This window comes from Stegostoma tigrinum, chromosome 3 (assembly GCF_030684315.1).
Source record: "Stegostoma tigrinum isolate sSteTig4 chromosome 3, sSteTig4.hap1, whole genome shotgun sequence".
In the NCBI taxonomy this organism is placed as follows: Eukaryota; Metazoa; Chordata; class Chondrichthyes; order Orectolobiformes; family Stegostomatidae; genus Stegostoma; species Stegostoma tigrinum.
The window spans coordinates 64464470-64491203 of record NC_081356.1 but is presented as its reverse complement, the minus strand read 5'-3'; the positions used below and the strand labels follow the sequence as shown (position 1 = coordinate 64491203).

The 26734-nt window shown below is 39.1% G+C and overlaps 1 protein-coding gene across 1 annotated transcript in view; it reads left to right on the top strand.

Moving 5' to 3' along the window:
• Window positions 1-26734, top strand: part of vps13a (vacuolar protein sorting 13 homolog A) — a 379786-nt gene that overhangs the window by 328614 nt on the left and 24438 nt on the right. The window contains exons 66-68 of the mRNA XM_048527513.2: window positions 1752-1797; window positions 1876-1999; window positions 8701-8815. Of these exons, the coding sequence (XP_048383470.1) occupies window positions 1752-1797; window positions 1876-1999; window positions 8701-8815 (285 nt within the window). The remainder of the gene's footprint in view (window positions 1-1751; window positions 1798-1875; window positions 2000-8700; window positions 8816-26734) is intronic.

Sequence of the window (26734 nt, the reverse complement as noted above, 5' to 3'; positions counted from 1 at the left end):
CGAATTGGCTGGGTTGGACTTTCTCTTTTATGGCCAGGGCAAACCAGGAAAATTTTCCACTTTTTTTTGGTTGAATACAATCCTGGCATATGGAATCAACATGGCTAATGCTGCAGCAGAAAGTATCTGGTACTGTTACACAGCTGTGTCAACAAAACCTCCAAAGCTAAATGTGTTAACACTTGTAAAGTCATTGAAGGAGTTCAGTCATCTGCTTTTGCTTTGAAGCAGATGTCTGACTGCCATTCCATAGAAATGTTAAGATAACTGACGCAGTCTGATCTAAGCATCAATTTTGTTCAATACAGAGGAAAACGTCACCCAGTGTATCATGTAACCTAATGCATCTGAAGAATTTTCCACTTTCACAATAGTAATCAATTTAATCATTATTTGTCTTCTAAGAGCAAAGCCCTATCGTCAAATACTGCAGTAAAAACATATCTGCCTTATCATATTTCGTAATGGCATATGAACTTGTTCATCAAAGCATTACACATTCCAGATTAAGGCTCCCCATTGATCATGACACCTCTTGGCTCAAATAAGCTATAAAATCTCCAGTGGAAAATCCCAACTTCGTTAAAATTACGAGAGGTCTGGAATGCTGCTTCCAGAATGTAGCAAGCAACAGATAGTTGTGGCTGGGCTCACCATCTGCATCCCTAACCTGGACTACTAAGCAATTGTGATAGGAATGGGGGCATGAAGCCTGGAATCAGGCACATTCTGCCATGTTTTTAAGTCAGCGTGCCTCCATTCCATTATGGACAGGCATGAGAATCCAGCCTTTGATCTTCACATTATCTGTACATTAGTGATTCCAGCAATACTGTCATGAACAAGCTTATCTGTGGTAGCTTAGTTAGTCAACGTTAGTGCACGCACTATAGGGTTTTAATGTTGATTCACTCCCAATCTGCTTCACACACTGTCAATTGCTACCAAGGCAATCTTCATGGGCATTGAAATTATACACACTTGTTACCCGCAGTAATTCCCTCAACTGATGTTCAGCATGCAGTACTGATTCATTTGCTAACTCCCAGGATTACTTTAATTCCACCACCTATCCCTTGTCTTTATACTGCTGTGCTGCTTTCTTTTAATGGAACTGTCTTGCCGAGGAGATATTGGCTTTAAAAAAAAAAGCATGATTCTATACATAATACTTTGTTACTTAATGGTGGGATAGCTTTTCTACCCTTGACACTCTCTTCCATATTTTTGTGAATAGGGAAATGCAGGTTCTGCTGGCCTGTGTGTCTCTTTGTAATGTCCAGATTTGAATGCCGAGATCACAGGTGGTACAACTGAGCAATCCAGTTTTAATATAGTTATCCTGTCTAGGGGTTTTATATTGTGCAGTGCCTTGCTAGGGCACTTTAGAGCATTAAGAGCCAATCACATTGGTGTGGAACTGCAGTGAGAGCAGATTTTGTTTTGGTGAACCGGCAGGGTTTGTAGGATAACACTACTTTTTTGTTATTGATGTCAGGTCTTGTATGTGAATTTTATTCTTTTAAAAAAATGAATTCAAAATTTCAGACAGCTGGTGAGATTTAAATTCATGGTTTTTCAATTATTAGTCCAAACATCTGGATTACTAGTTCAGTATGTAAGCACTATGCAACAATCTGTGCAGTTGGAGATTCCTCTGGCTGCAAGTCAATTCTCTCAAATATGGCATAATTCAGTAGTAATTCATGAAGAGTTTAAGTTTTGGTTAATTCTTTTTTCTTTCTTTTTAGGGCTTTGTGAGTGGAATCACAGGAATAGTGACAAAACCTATTAAAGGTAAAAAGAAAAATATCATGATGATTTATCTAGTTTTAACTGTTCATAGTTATGGAAATTTATATTTTAATTTCATAGGTGCACAGAAAGAAGGTGCGGCTGGCTTCTTCAAAGGCATTGGCAAGGGCTTGGTTGGAGCTGTTGCAAGACCAACTGGAGGCATCATTGACCTGGCCAGCAGCACTTTTCAGGGGATAAAAAGGTAAAATATCGACATCATATCTGGACAGATTCATCTTTGCATGCCATATATTCTGATAGTGGCACTGTAAGTGCATTGCATTTCTACTCAAAGCAGCTGACCACACGAAATTACCTAGTGTCAAGGAAATTAGACATGTAGATGTCAACACCCTGGCCTATGATTGAAGGTCAATGCAACATAGTTGAACAATCCCCAGCTAGGCATCCACTCCATCCCGTCCTGAACGTCAGTCTGACTGTTCATGTGGCGATTATAATCCTCTGGATTTGTGGGTATTTGCACAGTTATGTATCAAGATCAGAAGCCTAATTTTGGCTGGGATCTGGATGCATTGTGGACGACGTAGGTGTGTCTCGTACCTTGCTCCATCACTTTTGCCCTGCCTTCATTGCTCCTGTTCAAACTTGACTAACTATCATTCACCCTTAGAACTTTTCTCCGTCTACCTATCTCTATCAATCTGCCTGCTGACAGTAGAACTTCACTAATGCCCATTAGGGAAGGGAACTGCCATCCTTACCTGGCCAGGCCTACATGTGACTTCAGACCCACAGCAATATCGTTAACTCTGAACTGCCTTCCATTCTTAGTGTACCTGCCATACACTCCCCTGCTTCAACAAAGTTCCCTGAAAGAAAAGCAACTCTTACTCTGTCCAAATCCATCAGGAGGTCAACTTCACTGCTGTATGCTTCCTTTAACCAGCCATGAGTCTGAATGCACGTGTTTTTGGTTGGTGCATAATTCCAAAGGTGGAAACACACCTCATCTTCTGCTTACAGGAGTTGTACAAGATTTCGCTCTTTGTTTTGAAAAGATTGAATTCTGCACAGTTTTCAAGCGGGTTTTGTCATTTTTTCTAAATTTTACGTAGTCCAGAAAAGAATCATGGAATCCCAGCAATGCAGATAGAGGCCATTCAGCCCATCACTCTGCATAAACTCTTTGAGAGCATCCTCCACATCCCTGGTTGCTACAAGCCAAATTTGGCATTGCCAATCCAACTAACCTGTGCATCCTTGGACAATGGGAGGAAACTCGAACACCTCAAAGGTAACCCCCACAGATAGGGGTAGATCGAGCAAACAACACATAGTCACCCTACTGTTTCTGATTTCCAGCATCTGCAGTGCTTATTTTTTGATAGAATTGAGCAAGTTGGCTTTGTCGAGCTGCTTGTAGCCTTAATAGCACATCATCAGTTAGGTGCTACATGAGAATGTATATGGAAAGCCATCTTAACTCACCACTAATTAAGTGATCAATCACTAGCCAAATCATCAGTGTCTCAAATCATGTAGTGGTGTTGCCACCATTTGTCTCAAATGGAAGCCAACTTGAAACCACCTGGGGGCTTTGCGAGAAATAGGCTTACTGCTGAAATCCCTGCTCATGCTCCAAATCTCCATGACCAAAAGCCCCACCCCTGCCCCTAGGTCTGTGAGAAAGCAAAGTATGTTACTTCTTGCTGTTTTACCCTCTAAAGCCAAAACCTCCAATGATCTTGATGCCTTTGCTTGGAACATCAGTTTTGACATTCAAGGTTCTCCAAGAATGTCTTGATCAGCTCTGAAGTTGATTGGAGCTTGATCTAATGAGCTGAATCGCTGGTTGCGCCTGAAGAAGACTGCCTCCACATTTATTGCGTGGAGTACCAAATCCTGGCATAAGCATTTTCAAGCTGCCTACTGGAAGATTCTAGAAATGTTTTTGGAAACATGTTTAAGTTTGAAATTCAGTTTAGTTCACAAGGGTGTTCTGTTATTATATTGTTGGTACCACTGTCCTTAGTTATATACTGGCAAAATAAAAAACATGGGTGACGCAATTGTGCATACTGATTCAGTTACAAGTAACTGAGAGAGAGAATTTCCATTGGTTGAAAGGTAGTAGAATTTACATTTTGCTTGTCTTCTCAACCCAAGCTTAGATCTTGAAATGTTATAATGTGTAAGACATATCTGCTCAGAGTTTTGAGTTGTTACAAATTTGACAACTGTAAAGCAATATTTATAATATTTACAGAAATATTTGTGTAATTTAGGTAAGAATACATAATCAGCATCTTAGCTCATCCAACCTGAGAGAACCTATGGTTCCCTCAACATGTCCGTATAAAACTATTGCATAATTCCAGAACATCGCCTACAATTTGCAATCCAGCTTCACACAGTGATCTCAGTACTTCAGGTAGTCAGTCCTATAGTTGCCTTCGGTCGTGTGCCTCAATGTCCTACTGTTACAGCCTCTGACTAGCTTATAATTCAATTCAATGAATATTTCTTGTTGAGTTTCTCCAGCCATTCGTAATAAGCGACTGTATCATGCAATGCCTTATCTGTATAGTCTGAAATCTTTGTATCTCAACAACAGAAGTTTTAGGTGTGATCACGCTATATCCCTTTCACTGATATGTACCAATTTAATAAAACCATAGAAATTTAACATAGGAAGGAAGCCATTTCAATCTGTAGCATCTGTGCTGCTACTTCTGTGAAACTTCATTTCATCCCTCCTCAGTCTATCATTGTCTCTTTTTCTCTCAAACCTCCTATAATCCCATTGACCTCTTTACTACTGTACACTTTCATCAGTCATAGTTTGGTGAGCTGACACAGTATATTTTTCATCACTACAGTACCCTTCCTGCAACATAGCACCCAAACTATGCCAAGAAGTGCAAATGCTGAATTTTCTAATAGCTCATCACTTCTTTCTAATGCCTTTGTTGTCACCAAATGTAAAATCTAAAATATAGTTTTCAGTTTTAGTTTACATTATCAAATTGCTAATAAATGTTTGTGTATCTCTAACTGTACATATTGAAATTTTATTGACTTCTTTTGTGGATCATCTGTTGTTGTGATGTCCTCTGTTCTTCCTTCATTGTTTTTGCAGATTTTGTTACACAGTTTAGTAATCTGTTTATTTTGTTAATTGGTTCTTCAAACAGTTTTTGTATGTTCAGCACTGAGCCAAACGCAAATACTTCTAAGTCTTATCCAATTTCAGCTAACTTGACATGTTTTCTTGATTACTGATGATGCAAAGCATTTTTTCTCCCCCATATGTGCAGCTGATCTGTATTGAATTTTATCTATTGCTGGTCTGTCCACTAATTATTATATTATTTTGTAACTTCCACACCATCTTCTGAAGGTTAAACTAAAACTCCTGAGATTTGAACAATTTGTACTGAACTGTGAAATCCAAATTGCTCATGTAAATTGGAAATTGCCCTCAGATTGTCCCAAATTACTTGGTATCCACTATGAAAGATATTTGTTCCCATGACACTAGCTTTTTTTTTCTACCTGAGATGAGGCTTTGGCTGAATACTCTATCAAGAAGATGGTATGTTTAATATGTAGCATTCCCCTCTCTGAAATGTCAGCTTAGAATGTCTGCCAAAGTCATGGAATCAGGCATAACTTTACTAACTTGTGATTCAAGAAGCAAGATCAGTACATTGCAGAAAGAGCTTTTGTAAGAACATCAGACAGTAGAAGCTGGATCAAACCACATGGCCCTGTTGAGTATGTTCTACCATTCAATAGGATCATAGTTGAATCTCTAATGCTACTTTTACTTTCTTGTTCATTCTAAGTAACTCTTGATTCCCCAAGAGATTAAAAACTTAACCTTGAATGTATTTAACGATGGAGCATGAGCACTCCTTCAGAGAATTTGAAGATTTAGAATCCCCGAGTGATTGAATTTTAACACATCTCAATCCTGAATAGTCGTCCCCTTGTCCTGAGGCTATGACCTCCATGTTCTAGATTCTGCAAGATTGTGAAACAATTCCTGTGTCTATCACATTAAGACCTTACCTTCAGCATTTTGCATGTTTCAAAGTGGTTGCCTTACTGATGCTTCTAAACCCCAAAAAAGTATAGAATTCACTCAAACAACAACCCTATCTGGACAAAGGTACTTGTGAGCCAATATTCATGCTTCTAAATCTGGCCCCCATATCCACTCAAAATATAGAGCTAGTTTTTCACGTATATGCATATCTACCATTGGGAAAAGGGGCACAAAAACAAAATACTGGAGAAACTCAACCAATCTGGCAGCATCTTCTGTGAGGAGCTGGAAAAACACAGCAGGCCAGGCAGTATCAGAAGAGCAGTTGACGTTTCGGGTCAGGACCTAAGAAGGGTTTCTGCAGCTCCACACTGTTATCTCTGACTCCAACAGCTGCAATTCTTGCTATCTCTGAACATCTTTTATGTGATGTCTGACTGCATTCAGCAGAATTTTCCACCTGGTTTTCATTGACTCTAGTTTTGCTGAGTTATCTTGATGGACACTTGTCAAACACTGCCCTGCTGTTGAGGACAGCAACTCTTATTTCACCTCTGGAGTTGAGCTGCTCTGACCATGAGGTCATAAGCTGAGCAACCCAAGTTGAACTCAGACTGAGGATCAGAGAATGGATTATTGCTAAGCAAGTGTCCTTTGATAACACTGATGACCCTTTCCGTCATTTGGGCTAGGCAATAAATGCTAGTTGAGCCACCAAGACCATGTCCTGTGAATGAGTAAATGAAAATAAAAAGCTATAAAATGTGTCACAGGAGAAGTCAATTTAAACTTCTCAATTATTTATTAATATTACGGATAAAGAGGTTATGCAAAACTAGTACAGGCTACAATGTTTTTGAGTTTTCTTCTAATCCACTTCAGATTGAAATTGATGACATGTTTACTGTTGGCATGTCTAATTTTTAAAATGTAGATTAGCTTGAAGATGGTTTTCACTTTATTGCAGAAATTTCACATGCAGACAATATTCAGTGACTCTACTAGAATACATTAATTATTAAACTTTATGAAGCTGGTTCACCAAATGAGGCAGTAGTTTTCACACTGTCTGTAATATAGCTGAGGGAATTAGTTTGGCTCAGTTGGTTCGATGGTTGGTTTACAATTATTTCAATAGCATCAATTCAATTCCCACACCGGCTGAGGTTACCATGAAGGACTATCCTTCTCAACCTATTCCTCCACCTTAAGTCACCACATGTCGTGTCTCTGTAATAAAAGTGCAGTCTCTGGTTTGATAGAACAATTGAAACTTTACTTGAAATACACCTAAAGGAGGTCACGGACCAATTCTCACGGTATGCCATGAAAACTCATGAATGGGCCTAAAGCCACAAGCTTAGGTTTAAAAGATGCCCAGTCTTCCTCATACTACACTGAAGGATATGGTATCTCAAAAGTTTGCTGTGTGGTGTTTGCTAATAACAAGAGCTGTGCAAAGCCAAAAGAAAATTTGCCTGTCTCTCAAATAAGTAATAGTGTATCTGAATTCCCATTATGGAGTGGTGTTAGGTATGAGGGCAGTTTGTCTCAAAGACTGGTGGATCATATCAAATAGCATATCTTTTTGGCTTTTCACAACAATGAACATACTGACAGTATCCGACCAGTTCTGCTTGTAAAGCTCCCGATACTGTGTCCAGTATTAGATGATATTTCATGATTGCACATAATTTACTAAATAATCCCAAGTGTGCAAGGAATTATAATGACAACTTTGAACTGACAGTCCAGATTGAAATGTAACATGCTTGTATGTACTAGAAGCTACATATGGTAAAACACAGGATTCTGTTCTCTGAAGACAGAAAGACATGTACAAAAACACTTCACTTGTTTCAACACCTCAAAATAGATGACAGCCATTCCCTGACTCATTTTTATTGGAGTAATGCCTTGACAAAGCTTTGTTTAAAGTTTAAACAAAACTTGGCAGTTAATCCATTGTCATAGCAAGCATTCTACCGATCACTAGATAATAAAATGTGAGGCTGGATGAACACAGCAGGCCAAGCAGCATCTCAGGAGCACAAAAGCTGACGTTTCGGGCCTAGACCCTTCATCATTTTCTTTTGGCTTTGCACAGTTCTTGTTATTAGCAAACACCACACAGCAAACTTTTGAGATACCATATCCTTCAGTGTAGTATGAGGAAGACTGGGCATCTTTTAAACCTAAGCTTGTGGCTTTAGGCCCATTCATGAGTTTTCATGGCATACCGTGAGAATTGGTCCGTGACCTCCTTTAGGTGTATTTCAAGTAAAGTTCCAATTGTTCTATCAAACCAGAGACTGCACTTTTATTACAGAGACACGACATGTGGTGACTTAAGGTGGAGGAATAGGTTGAGAAGGATAGTCCTTCATGGTAACCTCAGCCGGTGTGGGAATTGAATTGATGCTATTGAAATAATTGTAAACCAACCATCTCTGATGAAGGGTCTAGGCCCGAAACGTCAGCTTTTGTGCTCCTGAGATGCTGCTTGGCCTGCTGTGTTCATCCAGCCTCACATTTTATTATCTTGGAATCTCCAGCATCTGCAGTTCCCATTATCTCTCATTCTACCGATCACTGTCTACTTACCAACCAATCAGCATTCTCTTTTCACACACTGTAAACATTGTTTCCCTTTAATATAATTCGTAGGTACAAAATTAATGTGTGAAAGACAGAAAGCTTCAAAATCTCTTTTTCTTCAGCGCTTGTGACATTACGGTCTACCAAATGACTAACTGTTCAGTAGTGTTCACCCTAATATTTGTGCAAATTTCTATTTATATGGAAAGGGTGCTTCACTAGAAACTTTAAGACCCTAGGAGATTACTTTTCGCATTTGAAAATTATTCACGTTTCCTCATTTTTGATAGAGCTACAGAAACAACAGAAGATGTTGAGAGTCTTCGTCCGCCTCGATTTATCCATGAAGATGGAGTAATCAGACCATATAGGTTGAGAGAGGGAATTGGCATGCAAATGTTACAGGTAATGTTTTTTTTATAATTACTTGACTGCATTTACTGTACAAGGATTTTTTTTTGGATTTTTTAATTTTGTATCCATTAAGTTTTTTTAAGATAAGTGTATGTTTCAACGTATTTCAACAATTGTACATGTACAATTTGCACTCAGTATAATTGATATTGGGGACTGTGAGCTTAAAATACTTTTCCAGTAAAAGACAGCAAAGAAAACTACAGTGAAACTAACCAGTTATTTTACTTCTTTCCCTCTTTACCATGCTTGCAGAAAGGAAAGGCCTGCAAAGAATGGAATAGGTTGACCATGCTGATGATTAATCTGGTCAAATTGCTGTATATCATCAATGCATGTATTCATAACAGTCCAGTTGTCTGCAGCCAATACCATCAGTGGTCCTGTTAGTGTCTTACTGTTCTATGATGTTTTTTTGTTTTTAGTTGAAAAGGTGCATACTGGACAATACATAGGGATAGACAGAAACGGACAGCATACCTGTATTCTTGAACATTCCCAACTAAAATCAATGCAAGTTGCACAAATCAAAGAAGGCTGAGAAGAGAATTTTGCAGAGCATATTTTTAGTGTAGGACATTGTTCTGTCAGTGTTTGTTTAATCCCACTTTTTCAATTTTAATTTGGTTCATCCTCATCTTCTATTGCTGTTTCTAATTCTGTGATAAGTTTTGTAGTTTGTATTTGATAAAAATTGCATACCAAATTCCAGGTAATTGTACAATTGTGAAGATACTGTAATAAACGTTTTGTCCAATTTTTATAGTTCCTTTCATATCACTCATGATGATGCTTTTCCCTGTTGAACTCCTACATCGTTGCTTTTTAATTCACAATAGTTGTGCAACTAATAAAATCATAACATGCAAAAAATGGCTTTTTATAATTTCTGCATAAATATATATTAAGGTTTGAATGTGAAAATTATTTTACCACTCGTATGTTGTTCTATCATTTCATTTTAAATTGCTTAATTTTTACGAAAGTGTGGCCAGTTTTAAAAAGATACTTCATTGTTCTAGCTCATTATTTTTACAGTGAGTTGCCCTTCATAATGTGAAATATAATTTCAGCTTGGCCTGGTTACTCATTTTTGAACCATCAAGTTCTGACAGACATAGTGTGTTTTACATGTTACTCAGACCCCCAAATTAGATGTTGAACTGGTTTGAACTGACAACCTTAGTAGAAATGCACTTAGTCAATTCAGGATTTATGCAAGTTATGAGTGGGGATTGTGGTTGGTGGCAGAAGGATTAGATAATAAAAGCAAATTGTGCTGACATCACTGCAACAGCTTTAGATAAAGCTCAATGTGGTGGGTCTCTGTGGAGTGAATTTTATGTCAAATTGATCAATTTCTGAAACCTTTGTTTTCCATCAAGAGGAATGTCCCCTGGTTTCAAATAGGAGGACATTCAAAAATGCACCATACCAGACACACATTCCCCTCTGATAATAGAGATAGTAGGAACTGTAGATGCTGGAGAATGGATAACAAGGTGTCAAGGTGGATGAACACAGCAGGCCGAGCAGGAAAGCTGATGTTTCGGGCCTAGACCTTTCTCTCCCATCCTTTGTTTGCTTTCCGCAGGGACCGTTACCTCCGGGACACCCCAGTCCATACTTCCTTCAGCCCCAGCACCACCCCACAGCCCTAACTCACCTTCTCCTGTAACCGGCAAAGGCGCAACACTTGCCCATTTACCTCCTCCCTCTCCAGTGTACAAAGGCCCAAACATACCTTCCAGGTGAAGCAACATTTCACCTGCACTTCCCAAAATCTAGTCTTACTGCATTCACTCCTCACAATGTGTTCTCCTCTCCTTTGGGGAAACGAAGCGTGGACTTGGCAACCACTTCGCAGAGCATCCATGATCTGCTCGCAAAAAAGATCCTGAACTACCTGCTGCCTGCCACTTCAACACACCACCCTGCTCCCTGGCAAACATCTCTGTCTCTGGCTTGCGGCAGTGTTCCAATGAAGCCCAACGCAAGATGGAGGGACAACACCTCATGGGGACCCTACAGCCCTCCGGACTCCATATTGACTTAAATAATTTTAGGGCCTAAACTCTCCCTTGTCCCAGCCCCCTGCCCCACACACCAGGCCTGGTTATCACATAGCCTGCCATTACACACCCCCTGTTGTTAGTCACTAACAGTCCCTGTTAACAACTATTCTATAAGAAAACTCTTATTAGCAAAAGAAAATGTAACTAACTATTTACCTCTTTTTGGAGTCATGGGATCCTTGTGCCTAAGCAAATTTGCAGTGTATTGAACTATGACTTAACACATTGTATGGTACAAAAACAAAGTTGCTGGAAAAACTCAGCAGGTCTGGCAGCATCTGTGAAGAAAAAAAAAATCAGAGTTAATGTTTCGGGTCCAGTCAACCTTCCTCAGAACTGATGGTGGCTGGGATAGCATCACTATTATGCAGAAAATAGGTGGGTGAGTCTGATCGTTAGCAACTCTTTGTCTGCCCAACTGTCTGTCTCTCTCTTTGGGCTCTATCCTATCATTTACTCCCTTCCCCACCCACCTATTTTCTGCATATAAACTGGCATTTTCCCAGCCACCATCAGTTCTGAGGAAGGGTCACCAGACCCGAAACGTTAACTCTGATTTTTTTTCTTCACAGATGCTGCCAGACCTGCTGAGCTTTTGCAGCAACTTTGTTTTTGTACCATACAGTGGAAGTCTGTTAAGTCATAGTTCAATACACTGCAAATTTGCTTAGGGCACAAGGGCCCCATGACTCCAAAAAGAGGTAAGTAGTTAGTTACATTTTCTTTTGCTTATAAGAGTTTTCTTATTAATATGGTCCAGCTATAAAGTTCCAACGTCTGTGTCCTAACAAACTTACAGTATAACAGAATATCAAACAGGCATTTCCCCAGTAGGATTGACAAAACTTTTAAGTATTTATGCACTGTTGCTTTTCTCATTTTTAGCCTAATGGTTCTAAATGTAGCAGCTAATGGTTTACTGATTTTATGCATAACTAATTGCAATGCAGTTTAACCAAATAAAACTTATTATCTAATCTCATACATTTTATGTTACCTTATCACAGAAAATAGATTTTTTTTAACAGTAATCCAAGACTTGTGAAATTCATAAGCTGTTTAAGATATCCTCCATCCCAACCACACTAGGAACAGATGTGTTGAATAGCAAAGGTGTTTTCCCTAGGATAGGGAAGTTCAAAACTTGGGTTTAAGGTGCATGGGGAAAGATTTAAAAGGGACCTGAGGGGCAGCTTTTTCACACAGAGCGCTAGATATACAGAATGAACTATCAGAGGAACTTGTAGATGCAGGTACGGTTATGACTTTCAAAGGACATTTTGACAGATACTTGAATAGGAAAGGTTTCAATGAATATGGACCAAACACAGGCAAATGGGACTAGTTCAGTTTGGGGAAACCTGGCCGGCACTGACAAGTTAGACCTGAGAGCCTGTTTCCGTGTTGTGTGACTGTGTGATTCTATAAATTATTTCAATTGATCATGTGTTGTGAACATTTAAATAATTTATTTCACAATTTTATTTTTGTTCTTGAATGCTCTGCCTTAAATGGTAGAGCAAGCAAAAGCGGTAGGAACTTCCAAAGAAAAATATTTGGAGAGCTACTTGAAATGAAACATTTGGAAAGTTTAGGGAAGTGGAAATAATTTGATAGCTGTTTCATGAGGGTGAAGAGCAGAATGTTCTCCTTTGTTGCATCATTCTTTCTTACATGAATTGTATATTAAAGATTATTGAATCTCAGAACCATTAACATTCATACCTTAGAAGTTGCAGATGTTTGTGTTCTGTATTGAACAAATAATAAACAAGTTTTATTAGCTAGTCAGGAAAAGTTACTTATCGAAAAACATTCATTACATTCTTTAGCACTATGAAATGATTCCTAGCGTATTGAGTTATAATGAGGAACAGTTGTCTTTATCATTAGAAAGAATGTGTTTCACAGCATTGCTCAGTAGGGAATGACTTGCTTCTGTCTTCAGCTGGTCCCCTACCACTCAACTCTTCACTTTGAATTAAAGTTGTGGATTCACACCTTGAACAAGAGCATGAAATACTCTGGCAGTATCTCAGGAAGTGCACTTTTTGAGAAGCTGTAAGAGATGCTATTTTAAATGTAGTCTCATTTATCACCCTCAATGGAAGTAAACAAATCTGTCACACCTTTGAACAAAACCAGAATGATTCAAATTACTACAAACGGATTACTTGATTGCATTTGGCCATTCTTGTATTTCCTATATTACAATGGTAACATGTTTTAGAAATGTTTCATTGGCTATAAGGTGCTTTGGAATGCCCTGGTGTCACAAAGGGTGTAAATGCAAGTTTTCTTTCTTATATGTGTGTTTTTTTATTCTTTTGGGTTTCTTTTTCTCTTTTGGTTTTGACATTTTCTTCAAGTAAATGCTTCCATTTATGCCTTGTTATGGTCAGGGATAGGGAATAAAGAAAGTGTCCATTTCAATCAGATTTAGGAAATCTATGTTTCTCTTCTGTAATATGACATCATTTCCTTAGCTTTAATATTAAAAAAATCCTTCATTTATACCAGTATGTTGTTATCCTTTTTGTTTGAAAAGTTACAGATGCTGGAAACCTGGCACAAAACCAGAAATTGCTGGTGAAAGTTCTGAGCAAGAGTCACTAGAATGAATGAAAACTCTGCTTTCTTACCACAAATACTGCCAGTCATGCTGAGTTTCACCAGCAATTTGTTTTTTTGTTATTTTCCATTTCCTGTGTTCACCTTTCATGTGCAGGTGCTGTCTCTCCTCTCCTCTATCTGTATGTCCAATGCTGTCTAACATTTTCTCTGTCCCTCCCTGTCTCTTACCCCTTCTAAATCTGTTTCTCCTTTCAGTTGTTGTTTTCACTTCTGTCTTTGTGTGTTTCACTTATTTTCTTGTTGCAGACTCCGTATGTGTCCAGTATGAAGTGCCTTGAGACTCTTTACCACATTAAAGCTTTTAGAGCATAAGACATAGGAGCACAAGTAGGCAATTCAGCCCATCAAGTCTGCTCTGCCATTCAGTGAGAACATAGGCGATCTCATAATTTCTCACCTCAACTTTCCTGCCTGTTTCCCAAAATCCTTGATTCCTTTTCTTTTTAGCAGTCTGATTATCTCAACCTTGAATATACGAAACAACTCAGCTTCTACTAATGAAGCGGTAAGGAATTCCACAGATTCATTGATAACAAAGTGTGGAGCTGGATGAATACAGCAGGCCAAGCAGCATCTTAGGAGCAGGAAAGCTGACGTTGCAGGCCATTTCTGATGAAGGCTCTAGGCCTGAAACGTCAGCTTTTGTGCTCCTAAGATGCTGCTTGGCCTGCTGTGTTCATCCAGCTCCACACCTTGTTATCACAGATTCTCCACGTCTGCAGTTCCTGTTATCTCTCTTGTCTGAGCAGAAATTCCTCCTCTTCTCTGTCATAATTGGGCAACCTCTTATTCTGAGATTACAGTCTGTTGTTCCAGATTCCCTCACAATGGAAAGCAATTCTTGTGTATCTACCCTGTCAAGTTTCCAAAGAATCTTGTGTGTATCAATAAGGTTGCCCCTCCATTCTTCTATACTCCAACAAGTACAGACACAGTCTACTCAACTTTCACCCATTAGAGAGTCCTTCCATTATATTGTATCAGCCTAATGAACCTTCTCTGGACTGCCTCCAACTGCATCTTTCCTAGGATGTGTTTAGTACCTTGTACAGTTGTAGCAACACACTACCAAGTCCCCAAAACTGTAGTCTGTCTTTCTCCCCTATTTATCTATGCGTTTCTGATTCTGTATTTGTCTTGTCCTTCTGATCTTTGTTCCCTCCTGTCTATCAGGAAAGGCAGTTGCAGGCAAATGCAAAACATCTAGCTGTACAGTAAGATGTTTACAGTAAGGTAATGAAAGCAGAGGTTAGACGTAAGGGGTGAGATTATTGCATGAAATATGCACTAAATTTCCTATGTCACTGAATGCTCTTATCTTAAAAATTCATTCTTAGAATGTGGTGTCAGTGGCAAGGCTTGCATTTACCATCCACCACTGTTTGCCTTTGAGAATGTCATGTCTTGCCCTGACATTGAGTCACTGCAGTCACTAGTGAAGGTAGTGTATTGTGCTGTAAAGTGGGGAGTTCCAGGATTTTGACCCAGTGACAATGAAGAAATTGTAATCTATTTCAAAGTATGTGACTTGCAGGTGAATTTTCCATGCACCTTTTGCTCTTGACCTTATGGCAGTAGGTATCACAAGACTAAGGAAGTTCTGTTGCTAAGCATTTTTGTTGAGGCTTATCTTGTCGATCGCATGCTGTACTCATGGGTATTCTGTTGATGTGCAGAGTGAATGTTTAAATGACAGAAAGGGTGTCGATCAAGTATTTATTCTGTTTACCTGGGCGCATCGTTGGTGCTGCATCCATCCAAGGAAGTGGAGTGCATTTATCACACTGCTAATTTGTGGCTTGCAGATAGCAGATGGAGATGTGTCACTTGGCACAGAATACCCAGCTTCTGGCATGCTCATATAACCACACGCAAGTTGGCATTGGTAGGGAATTCAATGGTAATTCAAAGGATATGATGATACCAAGGGCGATTGTTATAACTTCTGCTGTTGGAGATGGTCAATGCGTAGCATTTGGGTAACACTTATAAATACATGCTTGAATGTTATTCCGCACTTGTATGCAGGGCTGGCTGCTTCCTGATCTTGGAAATTGTGAATGATATTGAACACTAACCAGTTGTCATTAAACGTTTCGCTGGATGGCCAGCATTTCTTGCCCATCCCTAGTTGCCGTTGAGAAGGTGGTGTTGAGCTGTTTTCTTGAACCGCTGCAGTTCACCTGCTATGAGTTGACCCACAATGCTATTAGGGAGGGAATTGCTCTCTGATGGAGGGAATATCATCGATGAAGCAGTTAATGATGGACCACTGGCCTGAGACATTTCTATAGCAATGTCTTGAGCTGTAATAATTAGCCTCTTGACAACCCAAACCCATCTTCCTTTTTACCTGATATGATTTGTAATTAAGTACTGAATGGGATACTGTGCCTATTTCTTACATTCTTAGAAGAGACAAAAAGCTAGGAACTTAATGCTAAATGTGTATATCTCATTTAGTTGAGCCACAGCTGCAGGAATAGGTGCTATTTATTATGGGGATGCCATACTTTAATAACAACGTGAAGGCAATACAGAAAATATTTATTGTACTGATTCTAGGGATGAGGATCTACAGTTACTTGGATACACTGAAGAAATTTGGGTTGTTCACTTCACACTGAGAAGGCTATAAGGAGATTTCATGAAGTTGCATGATATCATGAAGGATATTGCAATGGTAAAAATATTGGGAAAATGTTTTCAATACTTGAAGCACAGTCGGGCACAGACTGAAGCTGATTAGTAAAGATTTGGAACTTTGCTTGATGGGTTAATTGAAGTTCATCAGTAATCAAGTTCAAAAAGGTTTAATGATTGATTTAATGCTTTAAGGATAGAAAATATTTGGGAAGGGCAAGGGAGTGGCATTTAGCAGGTTTTTTGAAAGAGCCAGCACAGGCTCAATCAGTTAGTCTTTACTATGCTTATTTCCTATGATAAGATTTAAAACACAATTCATATTTTTAACTATATCACAAGCAGAATTGAAGAACGTGCCTGTATATTGCCTCACTCAGAAATTGTATGGTTTAAAGTAGAGATCTTTTTTATGGTGGCTATGACTCAGTTGATATAATGTAGACAAATTCTGAGTCAGAAAGTTTAAAAACTCAAGTTCCATTTTAGGGCCTGAGCATACAAATCTAGAGATTTCAGTGCAGCACTAAGAGAAAACTACATTGGTGGTGCTGAATTCAGATGAGCTATTACGCCAGAGCCCTGTCTATTATCTCAGATGGGGTTGCGTGATCACATGATACTTCCATAAAAGATTATTATAGTTTTACCTTGTGTCAGGATCAATATTTTTCCTTGAATCAAAATTATAAAAATAGATTATCTGGTCCTTTATAACGTTACTGTTTGTTGGAACACACTGTGTGCCAAGTGGTTACTGCATTACAACAGTTGTTACTTCAAAACAACATTACTTAATTAGCTATAAAGTTCTTCAGTTACTTTGTGATCATGGTGATATACAGACACCACCTTCCTTTTTAATTTTATCTGAAAAAGAAAATTATAATGATGTTCTTCTGTCCTGGGATTCAGTATCAGGGTTTTGTTTTTGTTCTAATTGTGTTATTAAATAAAAACTGAATTGTGAATTGATTCCACCCGTGGTGTCTATTGATTATTGAAGCATGAATTTTGATTTTATTTTGCTGGCAGTGGGCTATTTCTAAAATATATTAAACGTGTTTTAAATGGCAGCTCTGTGGACTGTGTTGGATGCCATCCTGTATTAATCTGACTTTCTTAACATTGTTTTTTTAAAAAAAAACCCATTGTGTAATGAGTCTATCATTTCACAAACTTGGAAAAATGAAAAGGGAAATTAGTTGGTCAAAAAAACTATAACAATAGACAATAAAAAAATTTTCATTAAATCGTCTGATTCAACAAATGTAAGGTTAAGCTGTAACATATGTATTGCTACATCATTAGTTATTATACATCATATTACATCTCCTCTACAAGAGTGTTTCCAAATGTATTCAGAACTGCGTTATATTTAAATAAAACACTAGTTGAATTGTTGTAGCAACATTAATAAAGATCACCTAAACCCCATTACTTGTAACTGTAGTAATTTCATTAGTTGGTGAACTACTTGTAACTGCCTTTTCCAGTGACCAAAAGTGCATTGTCATAAAAATAAATATTTTTGATCATGCTGAAATAAGACTTATAATTCTTACACAAACTGGGTGCAAAGAACACAATTTCAGAAATCACAGATGATGGAAAACGTAAAACTGTAGATAATTGTAAGGAGAATAGTCATAAGCTTCATCAGGACAAAGACAGGTTAGCGGAATGGACAGATACTTCAAATGACATTTAACACAGGAGCGCAAAGTGATTCCTTCTTGGTAGGAAGGAGGAGGAGAGGGAATAGAAATGTGAGCCCTCTTCAGTTGTGGGTAAATTGTTGATTATAATTTGAAAAGATAAGATTTATAGACATTTAGAGAGGGAAAATTGATAAGGGATAGTCAGCATGGTTTTGTGCAAGGAAAATTGTGTCTCAAACTTGATTGAGGTTTTTTTGAGGAAGTCAAAAAAAAATTGAGGACAGAGCAGTAGATGTTGTTTACTTGCATTTTAACAAAGTCTTTGACAAGGTTCCATGTGGTAGGCTAGTAACATTAGAACATATGCAATGCGGGGTGAGCTTGCCAGTTGGATGCATAATTGGCTCAATGGTAGGATGCAGAGAGTGGTGGTGGAGGATTGCTTTTTGGACTGGAAGCCTGTCACCAGCGGTGTTTCACAGGCATTGGTTCTGAGTCTAGTTTTGTTTGTCAATTTTATATAAATAATTTGGATAAGAATGTAGAAGGTATGGTTAGTAAGTTTGCAGACAGTACCAAAATTGGTGGCATAGTAGACAGTGAAGATGGCTTCTAAGATTACAAAAGGATCTTGATCAAATGGGTCAATGGGCTGAAAAATGTCAGCTAGAATTCAAGCTGGATAAATGTGAGGTATTGCATCTTGGTACAACAAAAGGAGCAGGGCTTATACAGTTAACGGTAGGGCAGAATAGTTTTGTAGAACAGAGGGACCTAGGGGTCAGGTACATAATTCTTTGAAGTTTGTATCACGTATAGACGGGGTGGTTAAAAAGGTGTTTGGTATGCTTGCTTCATTGCTCAGTCCTTTGAGTATAGGAGTTGAGAGGCCATGTTAATGTTGTACAGGATATTGGTCAGGCCCGTTCTGAAGTACTATGTCCAGTTCTAGTTGCCAGTTATAGGAAGGATAATACTAAGTTAGAGAAGGTTCAAAAGAGAATTACTAGAATGTTGCTGAGACTGGAAAGTTTGAGTTATAAAGAAAGGCTAGAACCTTTCTCATTGGAGTATAGGGTGGTTGAGGGGTGACCTTATAGAGGGTTATGAAATCATGAGGGGCATAGATAGGGTTAATGGTAGATATCCTTTTCCTAGGATGGGGAATTTCAAGATAAGGTATAGTCTTAAAGTGAGAGGAGACAGATTTTTAAAAAGACATGAGGGGAAATTTTTTTACACAGCCTGGCTCGTGTGAAATGAACTTTCTGAGGAAGTAGTGGATGTGGGCACAGTTGCAATGTTTAAAAGATATTTAAAAGTGCATGAATAGGAATGGTTTGGAGGGATATGGGCCAGGAGCAGGCAGGTGGGATTAGTTTACTTTGGGATTATGGTCAGCATGGACTGGTTGGACCGAAGCCTCTGTTTCCATGTTGTATGACTCTATAACAAAGGGTACAAATTGAAACAAGCTTCAAGATTAGAGAGAACTGGAACTAAATGTGAAAGAATTTTTGAAGATGGCTGGAAGCTTTGAAAAAGTGGTTAATATAGCATAGAGGATCTGGGTTTTATAAACAAGAAGAAAAGAGGATGTAAGAATCATATGACATACTGGTTTGGCTGACTGGATTGTTGTGTCCAATTTCAGACACTACACTTTAAGACCTTAGGAAGGCTGTGAAAACTTTGGAGAAGGTGCAGAAGAATTTTAGAAGAATAACTTATGGAATGGTAGTTTGGAGAAACTTTGGCTATTCTCCTTTGGAGAAACATAGAAAATATCATAGGAAAGATTGAGAGGATATTTGATAGAGGTGATCAAAGAAGAGATCTTAGAGATAGAACATAGAACAGTACAGCACAGAACAGGCCCTTCAGCCCACGATGTTGTGCCAACCATTGATCCTCATGTATGCACCCTCAAATTTCTGTGACCATATGCATGTCCAGCAGTCTCTTAAATGTCCCCAATGACCTTGCTTCCAAAACTGCTGCTGGCAACGCATTCCAAGCTCTCTCAACTCTCTGTGTAAAGAACCCGCCTCTGACATCCCCTCTATACTTTCCTCCAACCAGCTTAAAACTATGACCCCTCGTGTTAGCATTTTCTGCCCTGGGAAATAGTCTCCTGCTATCAACTCTATCTATGCCTCTCATTATCTTGTATACCTCAATTAGGTCCCCTCTCCTCCTCCTTTTCTCCAATGAATAAAGTCCAAACTCAGTCAACCTCTCTTCATAAGATAAGCGCTCCACTCCAGGCAGCATCCTGGTAAACCTCCTCTGAACCCTCTCCAAAGCATCCACATCTTTCCTATAATAGGGCGACCAGAACTGGATGCAGTATTCCAAGTGCGGTCTAACCAGGGCAGAGAATGCAGTTTTAAAATAGTTGTAAAAGGGATCAAAGGCAAAATGAAGAACGTTTCATACAAATACTTATCAGTGTACTTTCAGAAAGAGTGGATTCAGTTGTTGCCTTCAATGGGGAAAAGGGCAAACACCTAAACAGGAGAAACACATACATTGCTACAGGTAAAGGTGAGGGGAGTGGGGCTAGTTAAATTGTAATTGAAGAGAGTTGACATAAACTCAAAGCACTAAATGGCCCCCTATGTTGAGACTATTATATGGTTTTATGTCATTCTAAAAATTTTGAGGTTGCTTATATTCTAAATTATCTGATTTGCATTATTAGTATCCTTCAAGATGAGGGACACAAACTAATGTAAGCACATTTCATATTTGATGAGTGAGCTGAATCAGGAGGTTGACAGTTCAAGATGTTCTCCAAGGTTTGTTGCATAAATTAGGTTGTTAATATTGAGATAATCTAATGCTGTTCTATGCTGCATTGTACAAGTTCCTCATCAGGTGAGGAGGTATTATCCCAGACTCTTGGAGTTGGATTTGATGGCAGAGTTCTAGGAAAATTAGAAGAAATGTGCTTGTCCAGTTTTCAACATGTTTTTGTCTGTGATCTCCACCGCATTGTTCTCTAATAGCAGCTTTGGTGGCATTCTCACCTCCATAGGACAGAAATGTTGATACATGTTTCAGGATGCCAGTCTCTCAGAACAGAAGAGGAGCAGCAATTCCAGCATGTGCAAACATCACTACCTAATGATGTCAGGCAATTAAGTTTAGCTCGCTGCTGACATTTCCACCTTTTGTGCTGAATTCTCATTGAGGGCATGCACTGTAGTGCCTATGGATGCTCATAACCCCATGTCCCTTAACTCTTGTACGGTACTTTCTACAATGAGAAAAATCAAAGGAGATACTTCCTGATCTCCCAGCTCAGTTCCTTAGTCTGCCTTTGTCGAGTTCATCTCACTGGAGCTTCTCAAGTCTCGCGCTGCAGCCTGTAATATCGAATCTTGGTAATTTTTTGTTGAAGTACACATGGACCTTTTTTTAAATTAGAAGTCTGTCCCCTGAGATAAATATCATTTTAATCCTGCCAACTTAATTAGGCAGCATGGAAGCAGACTCCTAATTAATTTGCTGTAGCTAAGTGCAGTCAGAAGACCTAACATTAATGCTTTTACTATTGGGCTTAAAATCTGGAAATAGCCCATTGGCCAAAAAACAACAAAGTGGTCCATTGAATCAGATACAGAATGGTTGCTCTGATGATTCAAGTGATTGTTAAAAATGTCATGGCACTACTCGGAAAAGGAGTAGGTTGTTTTTTAATGTTGTGGCTGGTAATACGACCAGAAACAACTGTTTGTTCTTTTACCATGTTTATAGAACTTCCTACATGAAAAGGTACAAAGCAATAATGTTTAGTATGTAACATTATCACTGAAGTTCAAATTAACTTATTGTTTGTGAACTGCTTTGAGGTATTTCTACTAGATGTGATATGTTTACGAATGCAAGGCTTCCTTTTCTCCCCCACTAAGTTTGAGCATTGTTAACTGGGTATGTTGTTTGTTTGATTTTACAAAAACTATTGATATTGCAGATTTTGTCTCATCACAACTCTTTGATAGTAAAGCCTTCATAACGGTGAAAACAAAAGTGTTGTATTTTATTCTTTTCTGATAAATTGTATGTTTTGGAGGCTGATGGTCTGAATTGAGCGATTTTATTCCAATTGATTTTATAAAGGACAGATACAATCAAGTTGAATATATAAAGTTGACTTACATAACTTGGGAGAGTGAATTTGTGTGATCAGATTGAAAGATCACTGCTGGGATTGAATGTTTATTCTACATTTAACACCTAAAAGTTAGCATTGAACATTCTTAAGTGGAGCCCAAACATCACCATCTCAGGTGGTTGTTATGTTTGCTTTCACTACCTGTAATTCAAATATAGATTTCATATGCTCCATACATGGTAAAACTGTTGAATTCTCCTGAAGCATCATGTGACCTTAATCCTGCAAACCCAGCTCACTGACTATGCATTGTTGATCAGTCTACTATCTCCTTTTTGGGTCTCTGATTTTTTTGATAATATTCATGTGAAGTGACATTGAAGACCTTTTTCCATTAGAGATACTATATAAATGCAAGTTGTTCTTTGCTTTATCTTCAGATCCCTGAGTAGCTTCATCCTTTCCTAACTCTACAACCTCCTTTGTGTGCATAAACCCCTCCAATCTCTAGAATCCTCCAATTCTGGATTATTGCACTCTTTTGATTATCTTCTCTCCACCATTGGCAATTATGCCTTCAGTCGGCTAGCCTCTCTTCATGGCAGTTACCCCCTTAAACATGTCTACTGCATTCTCCTTTAAGCTGCTTGTACGAAACTCTTTCTAAGTTTTGAGTCAGTTGTCCTGCCATCTCCTAATGTGGATTGATACCAAACTTTAATGAATGCTATGTACCTTTCAGTTGGCATTCTCAAGTTTCACCATGTACCAAGTCGTGTCAGTAGGCTCAAATAAAAGGTGGAGAATGTAGCTTATTTTTGACTTGATGTTACGTCTACACGGCCAGTTAAAGACCATTAAGGGGGTTGTGCAAAACCTTGCATGTATGCCTTGCAAGTAACAGTTTACTTCATCTTATAATGTTACAGTTTGATTGTTTTATATTGTTGTCATTATACTGAGATATGGTGAAAAGTGCTGTCAGCTGGATAGTACCACACAAAGTGCATCAGGGTAGCAGAAAAGAGTATATAATAGTGTTGCAGCCATGGAGAAGGCGTGGACAGACAGATCAGAATTAACATTTGAGGGGTCTGTTCAAAAGTTTGGTAACAGCAGTTAAGAAGCTCCTCTCGAAGTTATTTGTACATACATTCAAACTGCATATATCTTCTGCCTGACAGAAGAGGGTGAAAGAGATCTTTGAGAATGTTGGTTGCTTTCACGAGGCAGCGGGAAGTGTAGATGGAGTCAGTGGATGGAAGGCTGGCTTGGACGATGGATTGAGCTGTGTTCATGACTCTGTAGTTTCTTGTGGTCTTAGGAAGTGCAATTGCCACACTATGTGTGATGAATCCAGATAATTTGCTTTCTATAGTGCATCTATAAAAATTGGTAAGAGCCTTTATTTGGCATGCTGAAGGTCCTTAGTGTCCTGAGGATGTGGAGATGTTGTTGTGCTTTCTTGACTGTTGTGTCAATGTAGATTGATGAGGACAGATTGTTGGTGGTCATCTTTCCCAGGAACCTGGATGAACACAGCAGGCCAGGCAACATCAGAGGAGCAGGAAAGTTGATGTTTTGGGTCTGCACCCTTCTTTAGAAAGGTTCCCTGAAGAAGGGTCCAGACCTGAAACATCAGTTTTCCTGCTCCTCTGCTGCTGTCTGGCATGCTATGCTCATCCAGCTCAACACCTTGTTATCTCAAACTCCAGCATCGGCAGTTCCTAATAACTCCCAGGAACCTAATGCTTTTGAACATGTTTACTTCAGCAGCATTGATGCAGACAGGGGCGTACCCTCCACCCCACTTACTGAAGTCAGTGATGCTATTGGAGAGATTGGTGTCTTTATGCTGTGCCATTAAGCACTCAACCTTTTTCCTGTACTCTATCTCATTGTTTCAGTTCTGACCTACAATGATGGTGACAATGCAAACTTATAAATGGAGTTGGGGGCGGAATTGGACCACACAGTCGTGAGTGTATTAGTAGTATAGTTGGGGACTGAGATGAAGCCTTGCATGGCACCAGTGTTGAGGATTCTGGTGGAGGGGGTGTGTCTATTCTTACTGATTTGCAGTTTATGGGTCAGGAAGTCTAAGATCCAGTACAGGGAGGAAGCCACATTTAGAGATGGGTTTGTTCAGAATTATGGTGTTGAAGGTGGAACTGTCATCAAATGTAGGAGCCTGACATGGGTATCCTTGTCATCCAGATGAGCTGTTTCAGCTCCCAACTGGCAATGTTACACATTGCATTCACCATTCCCATGCTGATATTGTACAGTTTGAGGTGTCATGAAGAATACAAGTAAATCTTAACTGGATGTGTCCCTGAGATCTAACTCTGAGAAATAAGATGTGGAAATCTTGATCTCTGCAAGTATCTTTGCCTTTTTGAGCTGCAACTAAGTATTGGAGATTGTGTAGTTAAATAGTCTTCAGTGATCAGCGTAATGTTTTGTACTTGATCCTTTACAGCTGTAAAACAATGACATTTTACAACTCTGTTTGATTTTCATTGTAGATTTGTTTACACTGTATTTGGTGCTGTCTAGTTATAGCTAATAGTAATCCCTTAGCTTTCAACCTATGTGAATGCGTTAGGTACCCCTATGTGCTTCTGCAAGCATTATTGAATCAGTGATATTGTACCTGGATTAGGCAATCAGGAAACCTGCCTGTTTAACAGTACAGCAGTGCTTTCTGGCTATAGTTGTGTGGACAACCGTTATGTCTCTGTGCTAATGGAGCCTTCTGACACTAACTAAGTACACAACACAGACTGACAAATTTAGATATGTTACCAAGATGAATGTTACGTATGAAACCGCTCCACAGTTCAGAGTGCAGGAAAAGAAAAGTAAACCAAATTGACAAAAATATGTTTAATATGATGTAAAAACTTCAAACTTTCCAGGAATTCTTGCTGTACCAAGTATAATGATCTCGTAGTGTGCAGTTTTGGTCTCCTTTTCTGAGGAAGGATGCTGTTGCTCTCAAGTTCGATGAAAGTTTACCAGGCTGATTCCAGAAATGATGGATCTGATGTCTGAGCAGAGATTGACTAGGTTGGGATTGTTTTCATTGGAGTTCAGGTGAATGAGGGGTTTGTCTCATAAAGACTTATAAAATTCTAACAGGACTGGACAGACTAGATGCAGGGAGGATATTGCTGATGGTGACAACAGTGCGGAGCTGGTGGAACACAGCCGGCCAAGCATTATCAGAGGAGTGGAAGAAGGGTCCTGGCCGGAAATGTCAACTTTCCTGCTCCTCTGCTGCATGGCCTGCTGTGTTCTTCCAGCTCCATGCTGTGTTGCCTCTGACTCCAGCATCTGCAGTATTTGCTTTCTCTGATGCTGGGTGTGTCCAGAACCAGGGGTCACAGTATGAGGATTTGGGGTAATCGATTTAGGATGGAGTTGAGATGTTTCTTCACCCAAAAAGTGGTGAGTCTGTGGAAGTCATTGCCACAGGAAGTAGTTGATGCCAAAATATTGAATGTATTCAAGAGGCAACTAGATGTAGCACTTGGGGTGAATGGGATCCAAGGATTAGGCTGTGTGTGAGTAACATACTCCATAGTTAACTTCTTGCAGACAGGCAGAAGAACTCAAAAGATATGCAAATAAAGATCCAATGTGATTTTAACTACTATGATGTAGCTTCATACAGATTCCCATGGTCGCTAAGAGATCCCTCCTTTGACAGATGCTCTTTAATTTCATAGGTAATGGGAACTGCAGACGCTGGAGAATCCGACATAAAGTGTGGAGCTGGATGAACACAGCAGGCCAAGCAGCATCTATGGAGCACAAAAGTTGACATTTCGGGCCTAGACCCTTCATCAGAAAAAATGATGAGGGGTCTAGGCCCGAAACATCAGTTTTTGTGCTCCTAAGATGCTGCTTGGCCTGCTGTATTCATCCAGCTCCACACTTTGTTATCTCTTCAATTTCATTATGGGTTGTGATTTTTGTAATCTTTATTAGATTTGCAATTAATTTGAGAAATCTTTGTGAGGAAGTCGTATATAAGCACATAGGTATGATTATGCAAACATACAAATTAGAAGCAAGTGCAAACCATTCAGCTCATTGGTAGAGAAAGAGAGCAATTTTAACAGAAAAACTAAGGAGTTACCGGAGGAGCACAGTGAAGGCCACACCCACAGAAGGCTTAGTTAACCTCTCAGAATATACCAACAAAAGCTTCTGCTTCATTGGTCTGTCCGAGGAGCAGTATTTCAGATCATTGCAGATCTCTGTAGCCTCCTTGAAAAAGATCTGCTTCTTACTTGATGATTGTTGGCAGTGAGGCACCAGACCCCTCCATTTTTACACCTCTGAATCCTACCAGGCTTCTAGGGAGGTCTGTCTCAGTCGTCCAACATCAAGATATTTGATCATTAGAATTGCACTACCAACATGCTTTCCCGAAGCATAGGGACTACGCTCATATTACGGCAATTTCTGACAAGCAAGCTGTCTTCTATAATCAGAATGACTTCAACTCCATCACATCCAACCACAAGAAGAGGTCCTCGTAAATATGTGTCTAACATCCAAGGAAGTGCAATAATGCCTTCAGTGTAAGACAATACAAAATCTCATACATCCCACAATATTAAGAACTGCCATTAGAGCTGCTAGCTTGAGGGACAACGGGCACCCTTGTTTACCAGGTTTTACCATTCTAATCTCCAGAACACACACAATAGCAGCAGCTACATCATTGCAAGGGTGAATCACAGCACTGAACACTCAAGTTGAG